The sequence below is a fragment of the Columba livia genome, chromosome 1 (assembly GCF_036013475.1).
Source record: "Columba livia isolate bColLiv1 breed racing homer chromosome 1, bColLiv1.pat.W.v2, whole genome shotgun sequence".
Classification (NCBI taxonomy): Eukaryota; Metazoa; Chordata; class Aves; order Columbiformes; family Columbidae; genus Columba; species Columba livia.
The window spans coordinates 56840832-56860047 of NC_088602.1; the positions used below are offsets into that span (position 1 = coordinate 56840832).

Below are 19216 nucleotides of genomic sequence, written 5' to 3' on the forward strand. Positions count from 1 at the left end.
TGGTGTTTTGGTTTATATTTTGGATTGGGGGGGCGGGTTGGTTTGTTTTTTTTGTTTGTTTGTTTTCCCATTGATCTCATGTCTTTATCCCCTTCATATCTATTTCACGTTTTGATTCCCCATTATGCCATTTTCCTCCCACATTTTTATCACCTCTTCCCCTTCTTCTCCATTGTTTCCCATATTTTGTGTTTATTTCTGTACAAAATCCTTCTTCATTTTAAGGGAAGTTCTCTCCCATCATGTCTCACCACCACTGATCATTTGCTGATGTATCGAGAAGCTTATAGGATTTTAGGGATGGATGCCACTTGCCTTTCATTCAGACAAGATGTTGTTGAGGTCTCTGGGCGCTATTTTATCCTCTTGATACTGTAACACCAATGAATGTTTTGGTCTTCCCGTCCTGGATTTTCTATTTCTTGATCTCTTTCATTTCCCAGCGTTTTCTAAAGCTTGTATTTCTGTAACCCAAATGAAAACCCAGGTGGGAAAAGGGAAGCAACTGCTGTGTCTGTGGTAGCAGGGGGTCAACTTGACTTTCACTTCCTATTGAGAAACTTGGAGGGAGGCTGGCAGATAACCAAACTGCAAATAGATAACAGAGGAATCCAGGCATAGGTCATATTGACAACACTGTTGTCACCAAAGACAGATATGCAGAAGGTGGTGGCAAGTTGCAAAAGAGGCGGTCAGCACCTTCTGTTGGCAACTAAATACCACTTCTTCTTTGAATGCTCATCCCTGTGCCCATTTGGAGGGGCAGTGTATGAACCTCAGTCCCTTAGTTTGGAAAAAATGCTTTGTGTGCCCACAAAGCATTTATTCTTTCATTCATGCTGAGCATGTTGGAGACACCATATTGCCTGCTTCTTGGTTTCTCCTAAGTTTCTTGGCTCGGAAGAGAGCTTCACCAGGTTGCTCCAGGCTGTGTGATAAGCCTACAGCCATATATGAAAATCTTTACTTCATTACCTCTTTTCTACCCCATCTTCCACTTTAAGCTTATTTTATCTTTTCCCCCCTGTTTTTTTGCTCTTCTGTTCTAGCTGCCATTACTTTTCACTGAAGCCAGGCTCTCTTTTGATTCATACCACATGGCATCTCTATTTGAGATTCTTCTACTTGCAAAGACCAGTCTTCTATAACAATGTGACTTCCTCTAATTGTCCTTTCATCAGATGTCTTTCTCCTGGGACACTGGAGACACGTTCTGTGGGCAGGCACACTGAGTGTTTTTATTGTTATGGGGGGGTCTCATATCCTGAGAAATGTGCGAGTTTCACATTTTGTCAACTAAGGAATGTGAGCCTAGATTGCTGATTTACCTCTGGTTATACCTAAGCAGTAAACTCCTGACCTTGGAAAAAAATAAATTAATGGAGTGCAGGCCTTCCTGGCACAAGAATTCCTCAGGAATGTTATCCTCATTAATGGTGGGAGGAAAAAAAATCCCTCAGTGAATATACTCTCAGACAGTCCGTTTCTGCCTTCTCAAAGACGTTTAAGAACCAGACCTAAGCATGTTCTTGAGCTGTCCCACTGGCACTGAGAGATGCTACTTTGGTGAAGTCTTCTTGAATAACTTCAGAAGTTTGAATACCAGCAAAAAGTCCTTTAAACAGAGATTTTGAGCCCTGAAGACTTTCTGAAACCTTTTTACATTGCCGGGTCCATATAAACTCTTGCTGTCTCAACCACAACTTTGGATGGAAGCAGCTTGTTCATATTGTTCCACGGATGTATGTGTTATTGTCAGGAAGTCATCCACCCAGCTGCTTTACTGTGTACACATACGCAGGCACGTCACAAGAAGAGCCAGAGGCCATGAATGCATTGCAAAGAGCAAGTTTTATTTTAGTTACCTCTCTACTGGGGGATCTCTGAAGTAGCACCTGAGCTCCCAGGCAGCAGTGACACAGGCGGGGACGCAGGCGCTGGTCAGTTCAGCCCTGCTGGAAGATCACTGGGCCTGCTGAGCTCGCCTGTATTTCAAGGCTTCGGGCACGCACAGCCTCCTGCTCTTCCTCACAACAAAGCAGGAATCTCAGACATAGTGATAAGGTGCCTAGAGTTTCTCACAGGCCTATGTTATCTAACACAGAGGTTCTACTCGTCAAGCACACAAGGTCAGTAAAACAATTAGTGTGATGTATGTGCTTTTTCTACAGACAGGTGGAAGTCACTTGAGCGTATTTACGTTTAATTAATCTCCTCGCCAAATCTTCCGCTGTGTTCCCATACATTTACCTGAATTAATGGCTGAGATATTCAGTCAAGCATTAACACCAAGTTTTTTTCTCTGATAAGGTCTCCCTTCCAACTAGTTTGTGTTACCTAAGGCTACTTTGGGATTTTGTGGCATAATTGGATAGAAACTGCCTTTAGCAACGTTGCCATACACTTCCAAGACAACTACACATAGGGTACCAATAGCATAAAAAAGTTCTTTGAGCTCAGACTCCCGAGATGTGTGTGTACAGTAGCTGACAACATACTTTAAAGACTTATGTTAACTGAAAATGATTTACAGGTTTATTTCAGCCCATGAATGAAGCATGGATGATGCAGCAATAACCATTGTGCCTAAATTTAGACTTGGCATTCCTTCATTCTTCCCTTGCCCTGCGTGCCGATGTACGTGTGGACACACCCGAAGCCTTTCTCTGAAATCACAGACAGCTTCTGTTTTTGTAGAGAAAGCAGTATCTTTTCCTTCAGACCTCAGTGAGTCTTTAACTCATCCTTTGCTTTTGTAGACTCTTCTGGCATTTTCAAATGTTGATTATTCTCTGTAAATGTTTAATAATATTTTATTTTTGTTGAGAATAAGCCTGGTTTTGTTTCAGAAGGGGAGTTTTACTCTTTGAGTATAAAAACTATTCACTGCTGATGTTGGCATGTGTGAACTGGGTTTTTTGGCTGTTTAATTTCAGTAACATTGCTGCAGCAGTTGATAATGTAGGGCTATTTAGGGATTTCTGTTTTCTTCTTCTGTAAAACTTTTTTTCCATGGATTCTAGGTGTGAAATTAGAAATGTTGAATTTCCAGGGTGCTGACCCAGGTTATTTCCTCTACAGACTTACCACTTCATTTTTCCATCTTTTTTTCATGGAGATTGGCAATTCCACGAGCTGACAGACACTAGTAGAGTAAACTGCTTGTGTCTCATTAACAGCCAGTTGTCTCAGTCACAAAGCTGGCTCTGACTCCTACTCCTCAGTAGCACCCCACTCACACATTGAACTGTCATTTTTTTCTTGGACTGGAACTATGAAATTCTCTTTCTGTCTGACTGGGCTTTTGAGCTATAGCCCAGTCAGTTTGGTTTAATGTCTGTAATCAGTTTCCTTATAGAAGCAGTGGTTGATACAGTGGTTGGACAACTTCCTAAAGCAAAATACCGTTTTATTTCAAAGCAAATAATTTTTGGAGAAATAAAGTATGTTTATTCTCCTCTGTGATTGTTCTGTGTTCTCTTCCTCTGACAATTTAACTTCAGGCAGTTCCCCTTAAAAAGCTCCTATACAGATCTCCCCAAGCGTTTCCATAGTATTTAATTCTCTGTTGTCTGATCAATTCCTGTTTATGGAAGGCAAGTTTCTTTTTAGCTGTACCTATCACAGAATCACAGAATCACAGAATGGACTGGTTTTGAATATGGGGCAAATAAGACATCCAGTTTGGGGGCTGATTGGTTATTGAATTCCAGGGCTTCTTCTGTTGTCCTTCCAGTCTTCACTGAGTCTTGATGAGCCATTTCTGTTTCCTGGTGTCTTCTTCTATAGCATGTGGTAACCAACAAGCATGTAGTTCACATAATAAGTGGTCCATCATTCAGGTTTTCTGATTAGAACTCTGATATTGGCACATCACAACCACAGGCTGGTTTCACCAATTGTTCGTTAATGCACTGTCTTAAGAGGCACAATAGATAGAAAAGTTTCACCTAACAGTGTTCCAAGTATGACACCTTGTATGCTGACTTTGGAGTGTCAGCAAAAGAAGGCTGCTCCTATTTTCCACCTAAGATAGAACTTGAATTTCAAAATGGGATGCTAATATCTTTTTTTTTTTTCCCTACATCATCATGGACTAGTCCTTTGTATACTCAAGTATGTGTTTATGCTAGTATGTTGGAGAATTTGGGTTTGAGTTTTCTTTGTGTCCAGTGTTTGTTATCTCAGCTTGTCAAATCAAAACCATTTTGGAACACATTTCTCACTTTTGTTTCAGCCACTACTTATTCCCCTTTGAAAATGTTTGTGCACAGGAGATGAATGAAGGATTATCTGTTTAATAATCATGCTTTAATAACAGTCCACTGTCACCAGTCAGCATCCAAAGAGCCATGTAGTAAGGCTTAGAACTGCCTCTGTTTTGTGTAAAAAGTCTAAAATGGAGCTAACATTGTTCCCCAAGTACAGACACCGTGTTCATGCTGGTGGACCTGCCTTCAGCATTTGGCACACTGCACACCCCCGTACAACAATCTCACTCAGCAAGCATTGAATGCCCAGTATAAAACCAGCTCCAAATCGTGTCATTCCTTTAAAGTTCAAGTGATGATTGTGATGGACAGTTTCACCTCTTGCTAAGCATTCACATGTAAAGGTTCATTTTTAATAATGGGAGCTTGCTTTCCAGTATATACCTGGGATTTCTGTGACAAGCCCTATTGCCAGTAGCATGACATGGATGTGTTTTCAACTGACGTAGCCATGGCCTTATCTGTGATGTCACAGCACCAGGGAGAGCCCAGTTTGGATGAAGAATGAGAGTGAAACTTGGAAATTTGGAGAAGCAAGTGCTTTGAAAAGATGGTTGAAGACCTGCATCTGCTGTCCAGGGAAGATCCAAATCCCCATTGATTAAGGCAAACAGAGACTGAGAATTCTGATCCACACTTCCCTCATGTTTGATGAATGAATACCACCAGTTCTCCAAAAGTCTGACTCTTTCAGTGTTCTGAGCTAACCGCTGGGTTTTGGAAACACCTACGCAGCTCTTCACTTGCTGCCAACCAGTCGTGTGTCCAAGTCACAGCAGCTCTCCCTGCTGTGGGTGACAAGCTGTGGGCTACAAGGCCAAGTGCTTGGGCATGCACGAGTACGCGAGGAAGTGTTTGCAATTCTCTGTGTCTCGCTGTAATGCAGAAGCCCCCGTTCCCACCTCACCTCCACGGAGCAGATGTGCCTGCCTCTTGGAATTTCTGGCTTCTGCTGCTGTGAAGGCATCACGCCTGTGCCAAACGCCCTTCCATTGTCCCTCATGCATCTTCGGAGGTCCGATAAGGGATTCCTCCTAGATTTCAAAGGAAATAGCTGATCAGGCTTTCAGAAAAGACCACATGTGGATTTCTGAGTTTCTGTGGCACGTGAGCTCCTCCGGGACAATGCCGGCATCAAAGTTCAGGATGCAGCAACCAAGAGTTGAAGACAGAGCCTCTTGGCTAAAGAGGCTTGTCTGTAGGATAAACTTCCAGATTGGAATATCATTAGAAATTGCTGGAGTGCTTGGCTTGGTGAAAAATTCTTTCTGTCATTAAGAACAATGCTCAGAACGCTAATACTGTTACATTGCTACCCTCTTTCAAAAGAAGGAAGTTATTAAAAAAAACAAAATCTGACAGAAAAAAACAGAAGACTTTTGTCCTCAAAAAAAAGAAGCAGGCTAGACACTTGAATGACCCCTGGCAATTTCACCATTGCCGTTGATCTTTCTTACACAGTGTTCAGGGCAGCAGTTATCATCGTGTCATTCATGGCTACTCTTTTTCTTTGTTTATATCATCATTATGCGTTCTTTGGAGTCCATAATTTGCAGAAAAATTGATCTCTGGAAAGCAAAAAGTGTTTCTTGCTTTCAGTACTTTCTTTTAAAAATGAAGCTTTGCATGAAAGAAGTAAGAGAATATTTACGTCTGTAGCAAGTAATGGCTCCTATGCAGAGTAGCAAACTTTAAAAATATTACTTTAAAAGATGAAATGCAAAGCAATTTCCTTTTTTTTTTCTTTCGCTGTGGTTGTTATGTTAAGAAAAGGTGAACAGGACAGATATCAGGAGGTGCTTCCTGTTTGTGCAAACAGATGGCGAGTTGGCATTAACCGTATATATGAGATAACATTATCAAAATATCTTAACCACATGCAGCATTTTAAAGAGGACTTTCATAAAGCGTTTTCTCTCATTTCTTTTTAAATTAATGCAATTAAAATGTGCAGATGGGACAGCTACGTAACTGCATTTTAGTTAACTGTCCATAATACAACATTTTTAATTGTCAAGCTTTGAATAAGAAGTGCTTTTACAAAGTGTACCATGGCACAGGTATTTATATAGGAAAAAGGTAGAGCTGCCTTTTCAAAAAGAGAGGAAGGAGATTACGTGAAAAGAAGTGGCGTAATTGGGGTTTTAGCAAGCCGTACAACCAGACACATTTGCTAGCTCTAGACTGGTATGAATATCTATCTCTTCCTTATTCTGCAGGAAGGGAGAATACTCCTTTCCTTCTAAGCAGTATTGTCCCAGACACCATAACAAAAAAAATAGACATCAAGGATGTGACCTCATAAGGCACAATTTCAGTACGTAAAGCCCTGGCAGCTATTCAAGAATGTCATCAATATGGCATTTCCTTACAACCTTTTCTGTGATGAAGAGCTGCCATCTTTCCATTCCTTAACCCAGTCCATTCTATAATCTCACTCTTTGGTCATCTAAACTTGTGGCTGGTCTGTTGTCTTCCCGTAACAGAAGTTCCAACATCACTGATGTTCTCCTAATCCACTTCTAGTAGTGGTTATCAGAGACCGATGACATGGTCTCCTTGGTATGTCTTCTGTCAGGCAGTAACAAAGAATTTGCAATCAACCAGTTCACCCAGACATGGCACTGCTAAAACCAAAGGAAACTGATTTTTTTTGATTGTTAAAAAATTACAAATTTACGAGTAAGGGAGGGGAAAAGACTTACAAGCCATTCTTAGATGTGTGTCCATTACCCTTCTAGTCAAGTAATTAATGCATAAGTCTTTTGTGAAGTGTTTTGCCTGATGACATGTGGAAGACTCTGTTGTAGACAGAAATAAGAACCCTGTTACCAATTTTTACAAAGTGTTTTTATGAGTTAGAGACTGTAGACTGAACTTTTCAGTGCTTGTCTCTCAGCACAGCAGTCAGGACTTCCAAACCAGACTTTCTGGTTAACACCATGAAAATGAGTATGACAGCTGGCGGTGGAAACCAGAAGTTCTTCAGAGCATCCCACTGCAGGGATTGGGACCAGTGCATGCAAGCTGATGGGAGCCTTCTGACTCTTCGTGACAGTGAGCTTGGTGCTATTTCCACACCATAAGCAGAGAAGGCCTCCTTGAGCCTCTCATCTTGCAGCACAAAGCAATGGAAGAATCAAATATGCAAAAAACCCTTCCTTTTGCTATAGTAAATCTTGCAGCATTCACACATCAGGACATGGAAAAATTGGACTAAGGAAGCAGACGTGAAGCTGCATGAATAACGTGACAAGTGACTTCTGTCCAGAGCGCTGAACGGGGGAAGGTGTTGGTTTATGTCGTGTCCCTGAGTGCACTGACAGGCTCTCTGTGCTGAGGGCCAGCTCTGGTGCAGTACAGCTCTTCAGCCTTGGAGCAGACTTGTGTGAGAAGGAGCTCTTGGTAGAAATACCTGTGAGAAGCCTTGTTGGGGCCTTACCCTCTTTGACCAGAGTTGCTTTTAAGTTCAGGTCTTTGCCCTTGGTCCTTGCTTTGTGAATCACAGAACGGTTGGGGTTGGAAGGGACCTCTGGAGATCATCTAGTCCAACCCATCTGCTAAAGCAGGTTCATCCAGAGCAGATCACACAGGAATGTGTCCAGGTGGGTTTTAAATGTCTCCAGGGAGGAGACTCCACAACCTCTCTGGGCAACCAGCACTCTGACACCCTCAAAGTAAAGATGTGCATATGTCAACTGATGAATCTCCCTCCCTGCACCTGACCCACCAATTTGACTTCTAGGCTTGATCTTACACCTGCCTGGTGATCTGGAATTTTAGCTGACCATGGTTACTGTCACTGGACCTGCTTTGCTTTTCTCACTTGGCTTCTGTGGGAATACAGCATGTTCCATTGAGGCCACTGTCTCTGCTTGTCTCGTTGTCACCCGTGGCTCTCAGCTTGCCTTTCTTCTTGGATCAGCACCTGCACTTGCTGCTCCCTGATACTTTTAAGATTCAGGACAAAGGAGGATGTCACCTGAGATTGCCTCAGTATGTCTTGCACCTGAGTGTTTCGGTTGTGGAAACTGGCTCTGGATGTAGGAGACTTAATGCATCCTCCTTACCTAGTCCTGAGTCATGTTAAATCCCAGCCCCCAAACCATTTAGTATTGAACTTAATTCTTCCTATAACACACCAACAAACCAGAATCACAGAAGAACTGCCTGGATTTCATTAGATGGATTAGACTGGCCAACACTTGTCGCTGAAGGTGCTGCTCATCTTCATGGGTTAGTTATTAGCTCCTTTTCTGCCTGTGTTTTGTAGCACTCCAGAGAGCTCTGTCATCTGAGACAAGGCCCCTGTGGAGGGTAAAAGATGGGAGTGAGCTCATCTGTGCCATTGGGTGCTAGTGCCAGGGTTCAAGTATATTGTGAAATGCATAAATATTCTTTACTGATTCCCCTGTAAGGAATCTCAGATGATTTAGAAGCATTGCTTAAATAAATTCTTCATATTGGGTATCTTCATATGAAATCTTCCTGACTTCTGGTAGAGTCAGTGTGTTAACACAATCAAAACCCATAAATCATCATAAAATTACGAAGGGGAGGTCTGCAAAATAATTTCTGTGAGGCAAGGCAGAATATTGGTCTGGAAATATCCTTCTGCACATTTTTTAAAATGGAATTTGCAATATTTACCTAATTTAAGACATTTTTGCTGTTTTCTTTGGGTCAAATTAAAATTCACAGCTCTTTGCGTATTTCTGTGGGGATAGTTAAGGTTGTCTGAAAGTCTTTCCACAGTCACTATCCACACTTGGTCTCCGCCATCTGTGGATCTGAGACATGAGCTACACTTTCTAATTTCTCCTTTCCTTTACTCTATGGGATTGGCCACACTACCAGTCCCATAGTTCCTGCTGCGGTTCCCTGGATCTCTGCTCCTTTGAGCCCGACTTTGTGCATGTCCATTATGAAATTAGAAGCAAGTCTTTGAGGGGAAACAATTTTCTTGTAGTCAAGATAAAGAAGCCTAATGTGCCCGTTTTTGGCGTAGCTTGTGAAGTAATACACAGATGAGAGCGGACCCTAATGTTGGGATTAATCCTAAACATGAGTGTTGACGTAATATTAAGAGTTTCAGCATTTGACACTTATTCTTGTGTGCTGGATATTGTTACCTCATTAATATAGTTAAGAACTGATGGGTTATGTTTGTCAGTTTCCAAAGGTAGTTGAAATACTCTGAGGGCAACTTTTTACAACTATTTTGATCTCATTTGTCCAGTCTGTTATTTCTGGGAATGGTTTAGCAGTCTTCACATGGAACTCTTCTGAATACAGCAATCCACATCTGTAGTTTATCAATATATCTGCTGTAAACCTTCGAAACTAAATAGTTACCTTTGTAAGGAATCTGCATATTTAATGGAAGGTAATGGATTCTATGTACATTAATTTTAAAAGTTTTGTAAGTTCAGGGTAAGTAAATAGACAAGGCTCTTTGTAATGTTAGAGAACAGTGCACGGGACGAGGAAGATGCAAAACCAAACTGGATTAGGCAGCTCAGTATTGACGCTGCGAGCACAGCTGGGAAGGTACATTTATTTCAGTCTTCAGATACACTGGAATGCTGCTAAATTAATATATTTATTGTAGATTTTATATTTTGTATACATTGTGTGACTTCTGGTGCTTCAAAGGAATGTGTCATAGTGCTGTTGGCATTTTTCAATTTACCAATTTAATGTGAATGACCCATGGAAGTGCTATTTTCTCCTCCTCAGGTCTTTTCGAAAGAATAAAAACAGGCAAAGCAGCGTTAGTGCAGTGTTCTTGCAGAACTATAGAGCTTAGTAGACTTTCAGAAGTTCAAAGTTAATGAATTAAAGCTCAACATAATTTTGAGTTAGGGGAAATTAGAGATGGGGAAGTACAGGCTGTGATTTTCCAAGACCACAGAGTAGTGCAGTGGTGTCAGTAGAAGGTCTGAGATCCCTCTCTGTGTTTAAACTACAAACCAATTCTCCTTTTTATTACACTACACTGTCTGGCTAACGCAAGGTTTATACAGAAGCTTCTGGTTAAAACCTCATGACTTTTAAGCACATGTTTTATACAGTATGCAAAATAGAAAGGTAAATATGTAATAATTTTTTTAATTCAAAATCACTAACAGTGGAAACTATGTCTTGAAAACCAGCGATGACTCCTAGCTATTTGCACATCTTCACAGGGAAAAATGTACGATAGTACATAAGGGACTGGAACACTTTATAAGCTCAATTTTCACATCTCATGACTCCTCAAATGCTTTTTTCAGTGTGTTATTGCACTGCCCCCTGTGGTGTCTGGGCTGTGAGTCGCCTCTGGAGAGAAAGGAAGAAAACAAAGGAAAGGGCAGGAAAACTAAATACTATTTTTTTATTTTATTTTTGGTCTAGGAGCAGGTTTAGCTGCTGCTGATCTGATTGAGCAGAGAGGAGTTAATGCTCTAAGGGTACATAAAGGCAGGAAGAGCCCTTGCTGAGGGAGAAAAAAGTCTCTTAAGAGGAAGGTCTTCTGAGAAACAACGGTATAGAACTAAAATAGAGCAAGTAGAGGAAGGAAGTCCATGTCCTATATATACAGAAAGGGAGGGGGATCTTTTCCATAGTAACGGAGGGAGCAGGGGAGGAGGAAAAGAACAACACAAACTGCAAAAGACGTTTTAGCAAATTGTATAGAAAAGAAAGATTCGAGGTTTGCTCTTCTTCTCCACTTGCAAGTCCCGTGGTTTTGATGTGATACAAAATCCCTTAAAAATGTTTGTTTAAGCTAATAAAATGAGGATTAATGATTTCAGGACAGTTCTAAAGCTTAGTATTTGTACTTTATATTCTAAATGCCTTATTATTACAAGACTTGAAGCTTGGCTGTTGAAAGAAAGTTTCAGTTCCATGACTTACACCATATACATGTTAGTGTTATGTATTTATGTTATTGCTATGTAGTGACAAAATATTTTGGCACTGGAATACGGCCAGATTTTGCCATGGTATTTAATACACAGATGTTAGGTGAGGTGGTCTGTGTGTGTTTAACAGCTGCATTGGTGTCTCAGAAGTAATCACTTGTACGGAAATCTCAAGTATCCTTAAGGTTGGGTTTGTTCTGAGTTTCCTAATGTGGTTTTGCTGATGCACTGAGAATCGTATTTTGCCTTTTCCCCCCACTTACTCCTTGCCCACTTTCTCCTGGGTTAACTCCAGCCGCAGTCTTGCAAAACACTTGCGGGACCTGCTGTTGCATCTCTTGCCAGGTAAATCCCTGCTGGCAAAGGGCGAGATCCTTCAGCCTCAGAAATCCAGCACTATAGTAAACCAAGTCTTTCACAAGGGATGTGAAACCTCTTTTCCTCCTTCTGTCAGCGCTTTTCCTTAATGTACAGTGATTACTTCTACTACCTAGTAAATTGGTGGCTAGTCCCACTTTTGACTTCGTAAGAGACTGCAGCAGTTTTTGTTGTTTAAAATGCAGCATTTTACTCAAACGTTTGCCTTTTATACTATGTGGGATGGATGTCTTTTTTGTTTTAACATATCTGTACTTCTTTTTGCAAAGACTGACAGCTGTGTCTGGTTTCAGGGTGGGATGATTAACTGGAATAGACTGTTTCCTCCTTTACGTCATAGACATAATGCGAATTATCAAGATCATCGCCCATCTGAACAAGACACACCTCCACCTACCGAGGTTTCTGAAGAGCAGGTAAACATTTTTCTATTTTTAAATGGCATTAAAGAGCCGGTTAGGAATTACCCCTTCTTATCGTCTTTTGGCAGAGTTTCTTAAATGTTCTCCATAGCAGCACAAACTAGAATATCAGATAACAGCTACAATACAGAGACAGAGAATTGTCATTACCATCCAAACCAGAGTTAAAAATCAACTTGGGAGGTTTTGCTATTATGTGTAACTGACTTTTGTATTTAAAGATGAGGTAGTTTCACCAGTGGGTGCTATTCAAATCTGATAAAATAAATGTTTCAAAGAATGACAAATTGTTTTCATTATTTCTCCTGTAGACGTGCAAGTTTTCCTTCACTGACATTTCCAGCTTGTTTCCAATTCAGTCATGTCATTTTTTTGAAATAAGAATGTTATGCCAGCTGTGGACTGCAACACACACCTGGTGTAAAACTTGGATGTTTCCCTCAATAATGGGGTTGACTGATCTAACATGCTGCTAACACAGAGAAGTTTGTGTCTGTTCTGTCAAGTGTAGATTTAGACTTACTGTGTGAATTTAGCCTTTTAGACTTTTGTTGGCAGTTCTTAAAAGAGAGGATGATTTACTAGGAAATTTAAGAATTTAAGATTAGTTATATTTCTGTATTCAGGTTCTCCAGGTTGTAGCCTGTCTGCAGTTAGCTGCATTTGGCCATATTATAGTCTAAGTTTTCTGCTGCCCTTGAATGAGAGTAGGTTTCAAGGGTGAGTTTTTCTTGCTGTTTTTCCACACTTGCTAGCACCACACTGTCATTTCAAGTTAGTTTGAAATGACATTGTCCTAAACAGAAATCTTTGCTGTGATCTGATTTCTAGTTTTGATTCAATGTTAGGTTATGCTCAAACTGTTCAAAATTGTAACTACATCGGTGGTTTTGACTGCAAAACCTGCTTGGCTACTTCTGGGGCAGGGGCGGGGAAAAAAAGGCGTCAGGGAGGGAAATATAAAAAGAAAAACCCCACACCAAAGAACACCTTCTGAGACAGACCCCAGAACTTCATTAACTTCATTTTGGCTGGCCTGAATGCCTGCTCAGTGCTAGGTATGGAGTGAACCAAAAGATTTCCCTGCTGGGTTGGTTTGTTTATTTGTTTTATTGACAAATTCTGCTTATAGGAACTTTTATTGTTGAGCTGGAAATGCTGGATTCTTACCCAAAGTCTTTAGGCCTAGATATATGAAAGCAGTATATGCTTATATTTTCTCATGTACTGAAGGTGTAGAGCTCATTGCTGTCATTTGCAATGCTGTCTTGTTACCCTGCAAAGAAAAACATAATTTAAGCACCTTTGATTTCTCAGGACTGTACTAATAACTGCACAAGTTGTCTTAGAATGGCAGAGACACAAGGTTTTCTTCTGTTCTTCATATTAAAATTCGCAAGCATTTGTAACACTTTTTGTTACAAAAATCTCTGCATTTCTTGTGGGTTTTCTAGCACCTTAAATTACCGTTACCAGTACACATTTCTGTTTCCTGGAGCTGGATTCAGTTCCTGTGGTTAAAATATACTCAGATGAAAAGAGCTTTTTGTTGTTACAGTCTGTTCCCTGTGATAAATATTGCTGGATATTTCTGTAAATGGGAATACTGCAATTCCATCCACCACTTCTTAAGGTTAGAATTCATGGCAACAGCAGTAAAAACCTTTCTGCTGAAATGTATTTCTGTGGTTAGCTTTTATTCCGCTGCCTGCCCTTTTTCTCATAAAAAACACAACGTTAGATGAAAAATCAGACACAGGAAACTTCAGAAAGTTGCAGGTTATGAAATCCAGTCTTTGCAGAGGTGTCAAAAGTAACAATTCATTTCTCTCTCTACCAGAAGGTGAGAAACTGACACTAGGTTGTAGGCGTGGGGGAGAAGAGGGAAATGCACAAAACCGATCGGTACCATATTTGATACTGTGGCAGCCAAGGTAGCCGTTTTCAAACATTTTTTAATGGTGTATTTCGATTAAGAGAATGAGGACCCCCACCTCTGGGCACACTTGGCAGTAGTGTATTTCTCAGTAAGCTGCCAAAGCAGCGCAGGTTAAAAACACTGAAAGTTCTGAAGGTGTCTTAGAGGACGGGGAGCTTACTTTTAATGGCACCTTTCTTTTAAAAGGCACTTAAAGTGCTTTCAGTACTAGTGCGTGTAGCTTTTGCACCCTGGGAAGAGGCCTCCAGAGATGGGCAGGAGCAGCGGTGGCTCCCGGGCAGCTCCTGGAGCCCAGGACTTCCAGATTCAGGAGTTCTGGTGTCTGGTCACAGGCCACTTGGAGCAGGCTGGGGAATGCTTTCTGCTGCCAGAGGCCACCGTTAATTTTATGTGCTGCTCACTGGCCCCCATCCCACCCCAGCTCCCCCCCAGACCTTGTTCTTCCCCACTCTGGAAGATTAATTATAAAAGTGAATGAGTTATATGGTGACTTTCAGTCATATGTAATTGAGAATTGTAGATTTTAAAGCTTCTTTAGATTGGAATTTAACCATAAATTAAATGTAGTTATACCTACATTGCTTTTCACGTGTGGTAATTTGAATATCTGTTGGCACAGAGCAAAAAGGTTAGGTGTCGAGTACATGATATTATAAAGAGGGATGGACAAGTGGTTAGTGATGACCAAAATCACTGTCTTAATATGCTTTTTTCGAGGTAATTCTTGCATTGAATGTCATTAACTTTCACTGTTGTGAGAATATTTAGAGGATAGTTGTCAAGTGTGGTGCCATACTTTCTGTTTTACTCTTTTTCACAACTGGACCAGCTAGGAAAATAGAGGTGTGGCATTTCCAGCAAACAGCTGGTTTTGAATAAACTCTCAGAAAGCAGTTATCTCTGTGGCACTGTTTTCAAGCAGGTTACTCTGTGGAAAGGTAAGCTTTGGGACAGCCCGATCGGTGGGAAGGTGATCTCTGACACCCTTAACATGACCAGTGCCCTCTCAGCATGAATAAAACTCTGGTCTCAAAGCAGCGTTATATTATTTCTTTTCCAGGTTGCACGACTTATGGAAATGGGATTTTCCAGGGGAGATGCTCTAGAAGCTCTGAGGGCTTCCAATAATGACTTAAATGTAGCCACTAATTTTCTGCTGCAGCACTGATGGTTTTCGGTGTGAAGGAACCTCACTCGATGGGCTTGTGCGTCTGAAAGAGGATCAAAGCCACCTGCTGGACGGACTCACGAAGGTCGTCCCCACAAGAATGTCAGAAAAGAGAAACCGGCTCCGCGTGACTGGTGATTCAAAGCGATGTTAACGGATGACGTGAACTGTTCCCAAGCCTTCAGATGACTTGCTGGTTTCTAGTCTGGTTATCCTTTTCAAAGTAACGTTAGTTTCTACTTATTACTGGATATCACCTAAATTTATTTTTAAAAGTAGGTGGGTTTTTTTCTTGTAAATCCTTGTTAGACATATTATCAGACATAATGACTAGGAAAAGAAGCTCCAACAACCACAACTTGATTTACCTATCAAGAAAAATCATATTTTCTTCCTTTACCGGTCTAATTTCTCTAGCTTACATGTTATTTTACAGTACTTGATTTTTGATTACAGTAATAAGAGGTTTGAAGATCACTTCATTTTCAATTCAGCAAAGGGTTAGGGGACTACATTGTCATTCTTCAGAAAGTTTTATTAATGCCTGTAATACTTTATTTCTTGAATTCCTTTTTAAAAAATGTTGTCATTCAGCACATAACACACAGATAGGATGCGAGAAAATTCACATGCGTATTGCAGGCTATGGTAAGTGACCACTGTAAATTTAAAATTTTTACAAACTGAATTAGTTGCTATTCAGATACAGGTCGTGAAGATATTCACTGGAAGCAATAAAGGTGAATTGAATGGTACAGTAAGATCAGAACTGAAATTATTTGAATTATTTCCATGTCTGATTCAGACAGACTTCTGTAATGGTGGATGTATGGTCAATGTCCTATGTGCTGGTTTCATTTTTTGAGCTGGCTACATACTGTCTTAAAATTATAAAGACCTAACTTTTCTATATATAGTTCTAGTTTTCTACTGTCAGAGATGTGGATGATGCTGCATCAGCTGAATCCTCACTGTCTGAAGCAACTTACTGTTGATCACGACTGGAATATTGATATGAAGGGTGATTCAGGCTAACACAGGAGGTAACAGAATGCTAATGCCAACGTAGTACAATATTGGGTTAGAAGTTTAGATTGATAAATAAACTTACTCAGCTTGACTCTCAGAAGCGATCAGTATTAGCATCTTAGGAGTTTCAGGAGGTGGGATGGAGAGAGGTGAACATCTCTGTAAAACCAAGATGAAGTAATGCGAGATTCCAAACTGTGACTTCGTGAAACCAATCTACCTATGTATCTCAAGCATTTAATGTATGTTTCTGTATGCATTTTGTTTGTACATTGTGTGTACCTATGTGTCTGTTTATATACACACAGGCATAATTAATACATATGTACATTTAGAATAAGATACAAGTCATCGGAAGCATAACAAAAGCAATAGGAGGTACAAGGGGGAGGAGGTGAAAGAATACAGGAGAGAGAAGGATGTTTTAAACATCCACATGAACACGTGTGCACCAAAGAACAGACCTGCACAGTTTCTCTTGACCTGGAAAATATACTGGGAAATTACAGGACAAGCTTTAGGGAGAGGGAGATACCTTTCTTTTGTTTTTTTTTTTTTTTTAATTGACTGATAAAACTGAAAAAAGTCCCTCAGACATTCAAGTCCTTATCCAGAAATGTCAAATTTGTGCAGCTTTCGGCACATGGCATAATTTTTAATAAAGTCAATGTCCCATATGTATTTTTTAGTATTTTCCAGTGGGTAAAATAAGGGGATTTTGGAATTACTGTGTCTATTCCTGGGCTGTGATCAACCTCCTTCAGGGTTTGGCTTGATGCTGTGATCACATTATTTAGGCAGGGTCTGCTTTTTCAATTGAAAGGTTTTGTTTGTGTGAAGCTGAGTGGCTCTGTGTGTGTATAGGCAAAGGACATTTCTGTATCCAGAGGCCTCTGGACACCTGCTGTCTTACAAAAGAAAAAAAACCAACTGTAGTAATTTGTATACAGAAACTAGTTAAATGTTTTGAAACAAGTACAGATTTTAATTTTTAATCATACAGATTCTTCCTTCACAAATATGTTATCGAAAGTAGCAATAAAAACTAGTGAATTCCTTCAGAAGTTGAATTTTTATGTAGGAAATAAAGGTCCATCTAGCCCAGGGTAGATATAATATGACCTGTGCCCTTTCAGACATTATAGAATCCTAGAATGTCCTGAGTTGGAAGGGACCCACAAGGGTCATCGAGTCCAACTCCTGTCCCTGCACAGGACAACCCCACAGTTCACACCATGTGTCTGAGGGCGTTGCCCTGCTCTAGGGACAAGCACAAAGCACATTTGTTCCTTGGAATTTTAAAATATGTTGAGTGGCATCCAGGACACGCAAGTGGATAGTCTCCAAGTCTAAATTGTTTCTTGCCGTATCTCTACAGGGAGTATCAAAATGTCACAGTTCTGTGGAAAACCCCATTTTGCAAAATATGTCAAACAGAAGGGGTAAAATTCAGGTCTGGTGATGTCAGCTGAAAACTCCCTTTGACATCTGTGAGAATGGTTTTTGCTCAAAAGACTTCCAGGGTTGTGATTTCCAATTAAAAAAAAACATTTAAAAAATAGAAGTGGTAAAAGGAGGAGTCTCGGATACTGTTGAACACAGTTCCTGTTTCATGCAAGAACCATAGCAGAAAAATTCACACGTTAGAGCTGGAAAACAATTTGGTTTCCCCTCAATGGGGAAACTTTCATGGACCATTTCTGTGAACGCGAGGAGCTTGTTCTTCACAGCCTACACAGCGTTTGTCTGATACAGTTTTGAATGTCTCATCACACAGTTTCTGGTTTTTGTGTGACCCAACATTATATTTTTAGGCAGCCAGAGAATGCAGAATACTTTTCTACAGAGAAGATTTTAAGTCCTAAGGAAATTCACGCTGATTTTAGTATTTGGTATTTTGAAATAAAAGTAATTGCTGCTGTTAAAAATTTTCTGCTAGATGAGGAATGTTGTCTTTTCAGACAACATTGGAGTCTTTTATTGGAGACTTTCCTAGACAGTTACGTGATACTCTGAAATACACCCGCAGTGAGGTTTGTATTTGTGGAAATCTGCCTGATAAGCTGCCAGGTTCTCAAGCCCTAACTTTTTTGCTAAGACGCAGAACGGTTGGGCTCCATACCTCCCAAAACCATTTTCCTCTCCCAAAACAAGTGTTAAAGGTTGCCCGCTACTTACATGCGCACATGGACCGACACAATTGATGCGTGTACCGACCTGTGCTGTCCAGCACTTGTCGGTGCCTTGGTGAACATGTCATGGAGAAAAGGTCTCGTTATTTTTGTCTGAAACAGAAGAACAAGCAAGCAAAGCCTATTGCAAGGTGCTGGGCAAATGGCAACGTTTTTTGGCTCTCCTGTTTGTGTATGTGTATATGTATATATACGTATATGTGTATATGCATACATATGTGTGTATACATATGTATATATACAGAGAGTGAGCATATTTATGTATTGATTTGATGAATTTAACTGGAGCTTAAAGTTTGTTGAAGAAAATTAAAAGTCTGTATTCAAAGACTCCCATCTCTCAAACGTGTGCATTTGGAGTACATATGCAGTTTTGAAGGCATCCAAATTTGAAAACACTCAGAACTACAGTTCTCATGATGTAGAGGAACTGTGTCTCTTTGAAAATAAATAAATGCACAGTATTCATTTGAACTAATAGTTTCTTTGATACATGAGTGCATTTAATTTCTTGTGTGTTCTTTCGCGTGGAAAACTTAAATGAGATTAGTTGTCTTTAACTGTGTAGCCACAGTAATACACGTTTTCTGTAAGTCTAAATACTATTTTTTTAGGAGAATCACATGAACACACAAATACTGTATGTGTTTATATGTATGCATGCATGCATGCATGCATATTTAATTGTGCTTATTTAAAACATAGAGGGTTTGGGTTAATTTTTAGTAGGATTGCATTCCTCCTCTTGCCATATATAAAGGGCTGCTTTGACCATGGAAAGTCCACTCTTAATTGAAACTTAAAGAGGGTATGTGCCACCAATAGTTTCCAGTCTAAATAAAAGACAAGAAACCGATGACAGGAGTAGAAGAACCATACGACCTGATGAATGGGTGCGACTGGTGAGAA

General features: G+C 40.3%; 1 protein-coding gene across 2 annotated transcripts in view; it reads left to right on the top strand.

Annotated features, from left to right (window-relative positions):
* The window catches only part of UBAC2 (UBA domain containing 2), a 103920-nt gene extending 85139 nt beyond the window's left edge, over positions 1–18781 (top strand). The window contains exons 8-9 of one of the 2 annotated variants that reach the window (XM_065057591.1): positions 11851–11973; positions 14979–18781. In XM_065057591.1, the coding sequence (XP_064913663.1) occupies positions 11851–11973; positions 14979–15086 (231 nt within the window). In that variant the 3' untranslated portion in view covers positions 15087–18781. Of the gene's footprint in view, positions 1–11850; positions 11974–14978 lie in introns of those variants that run through there. The other variant, XR_010471453.1, reaches the window with a different exon arrangement.
* Positions 18782–19216: the final 435 nt, after the last annotated feature.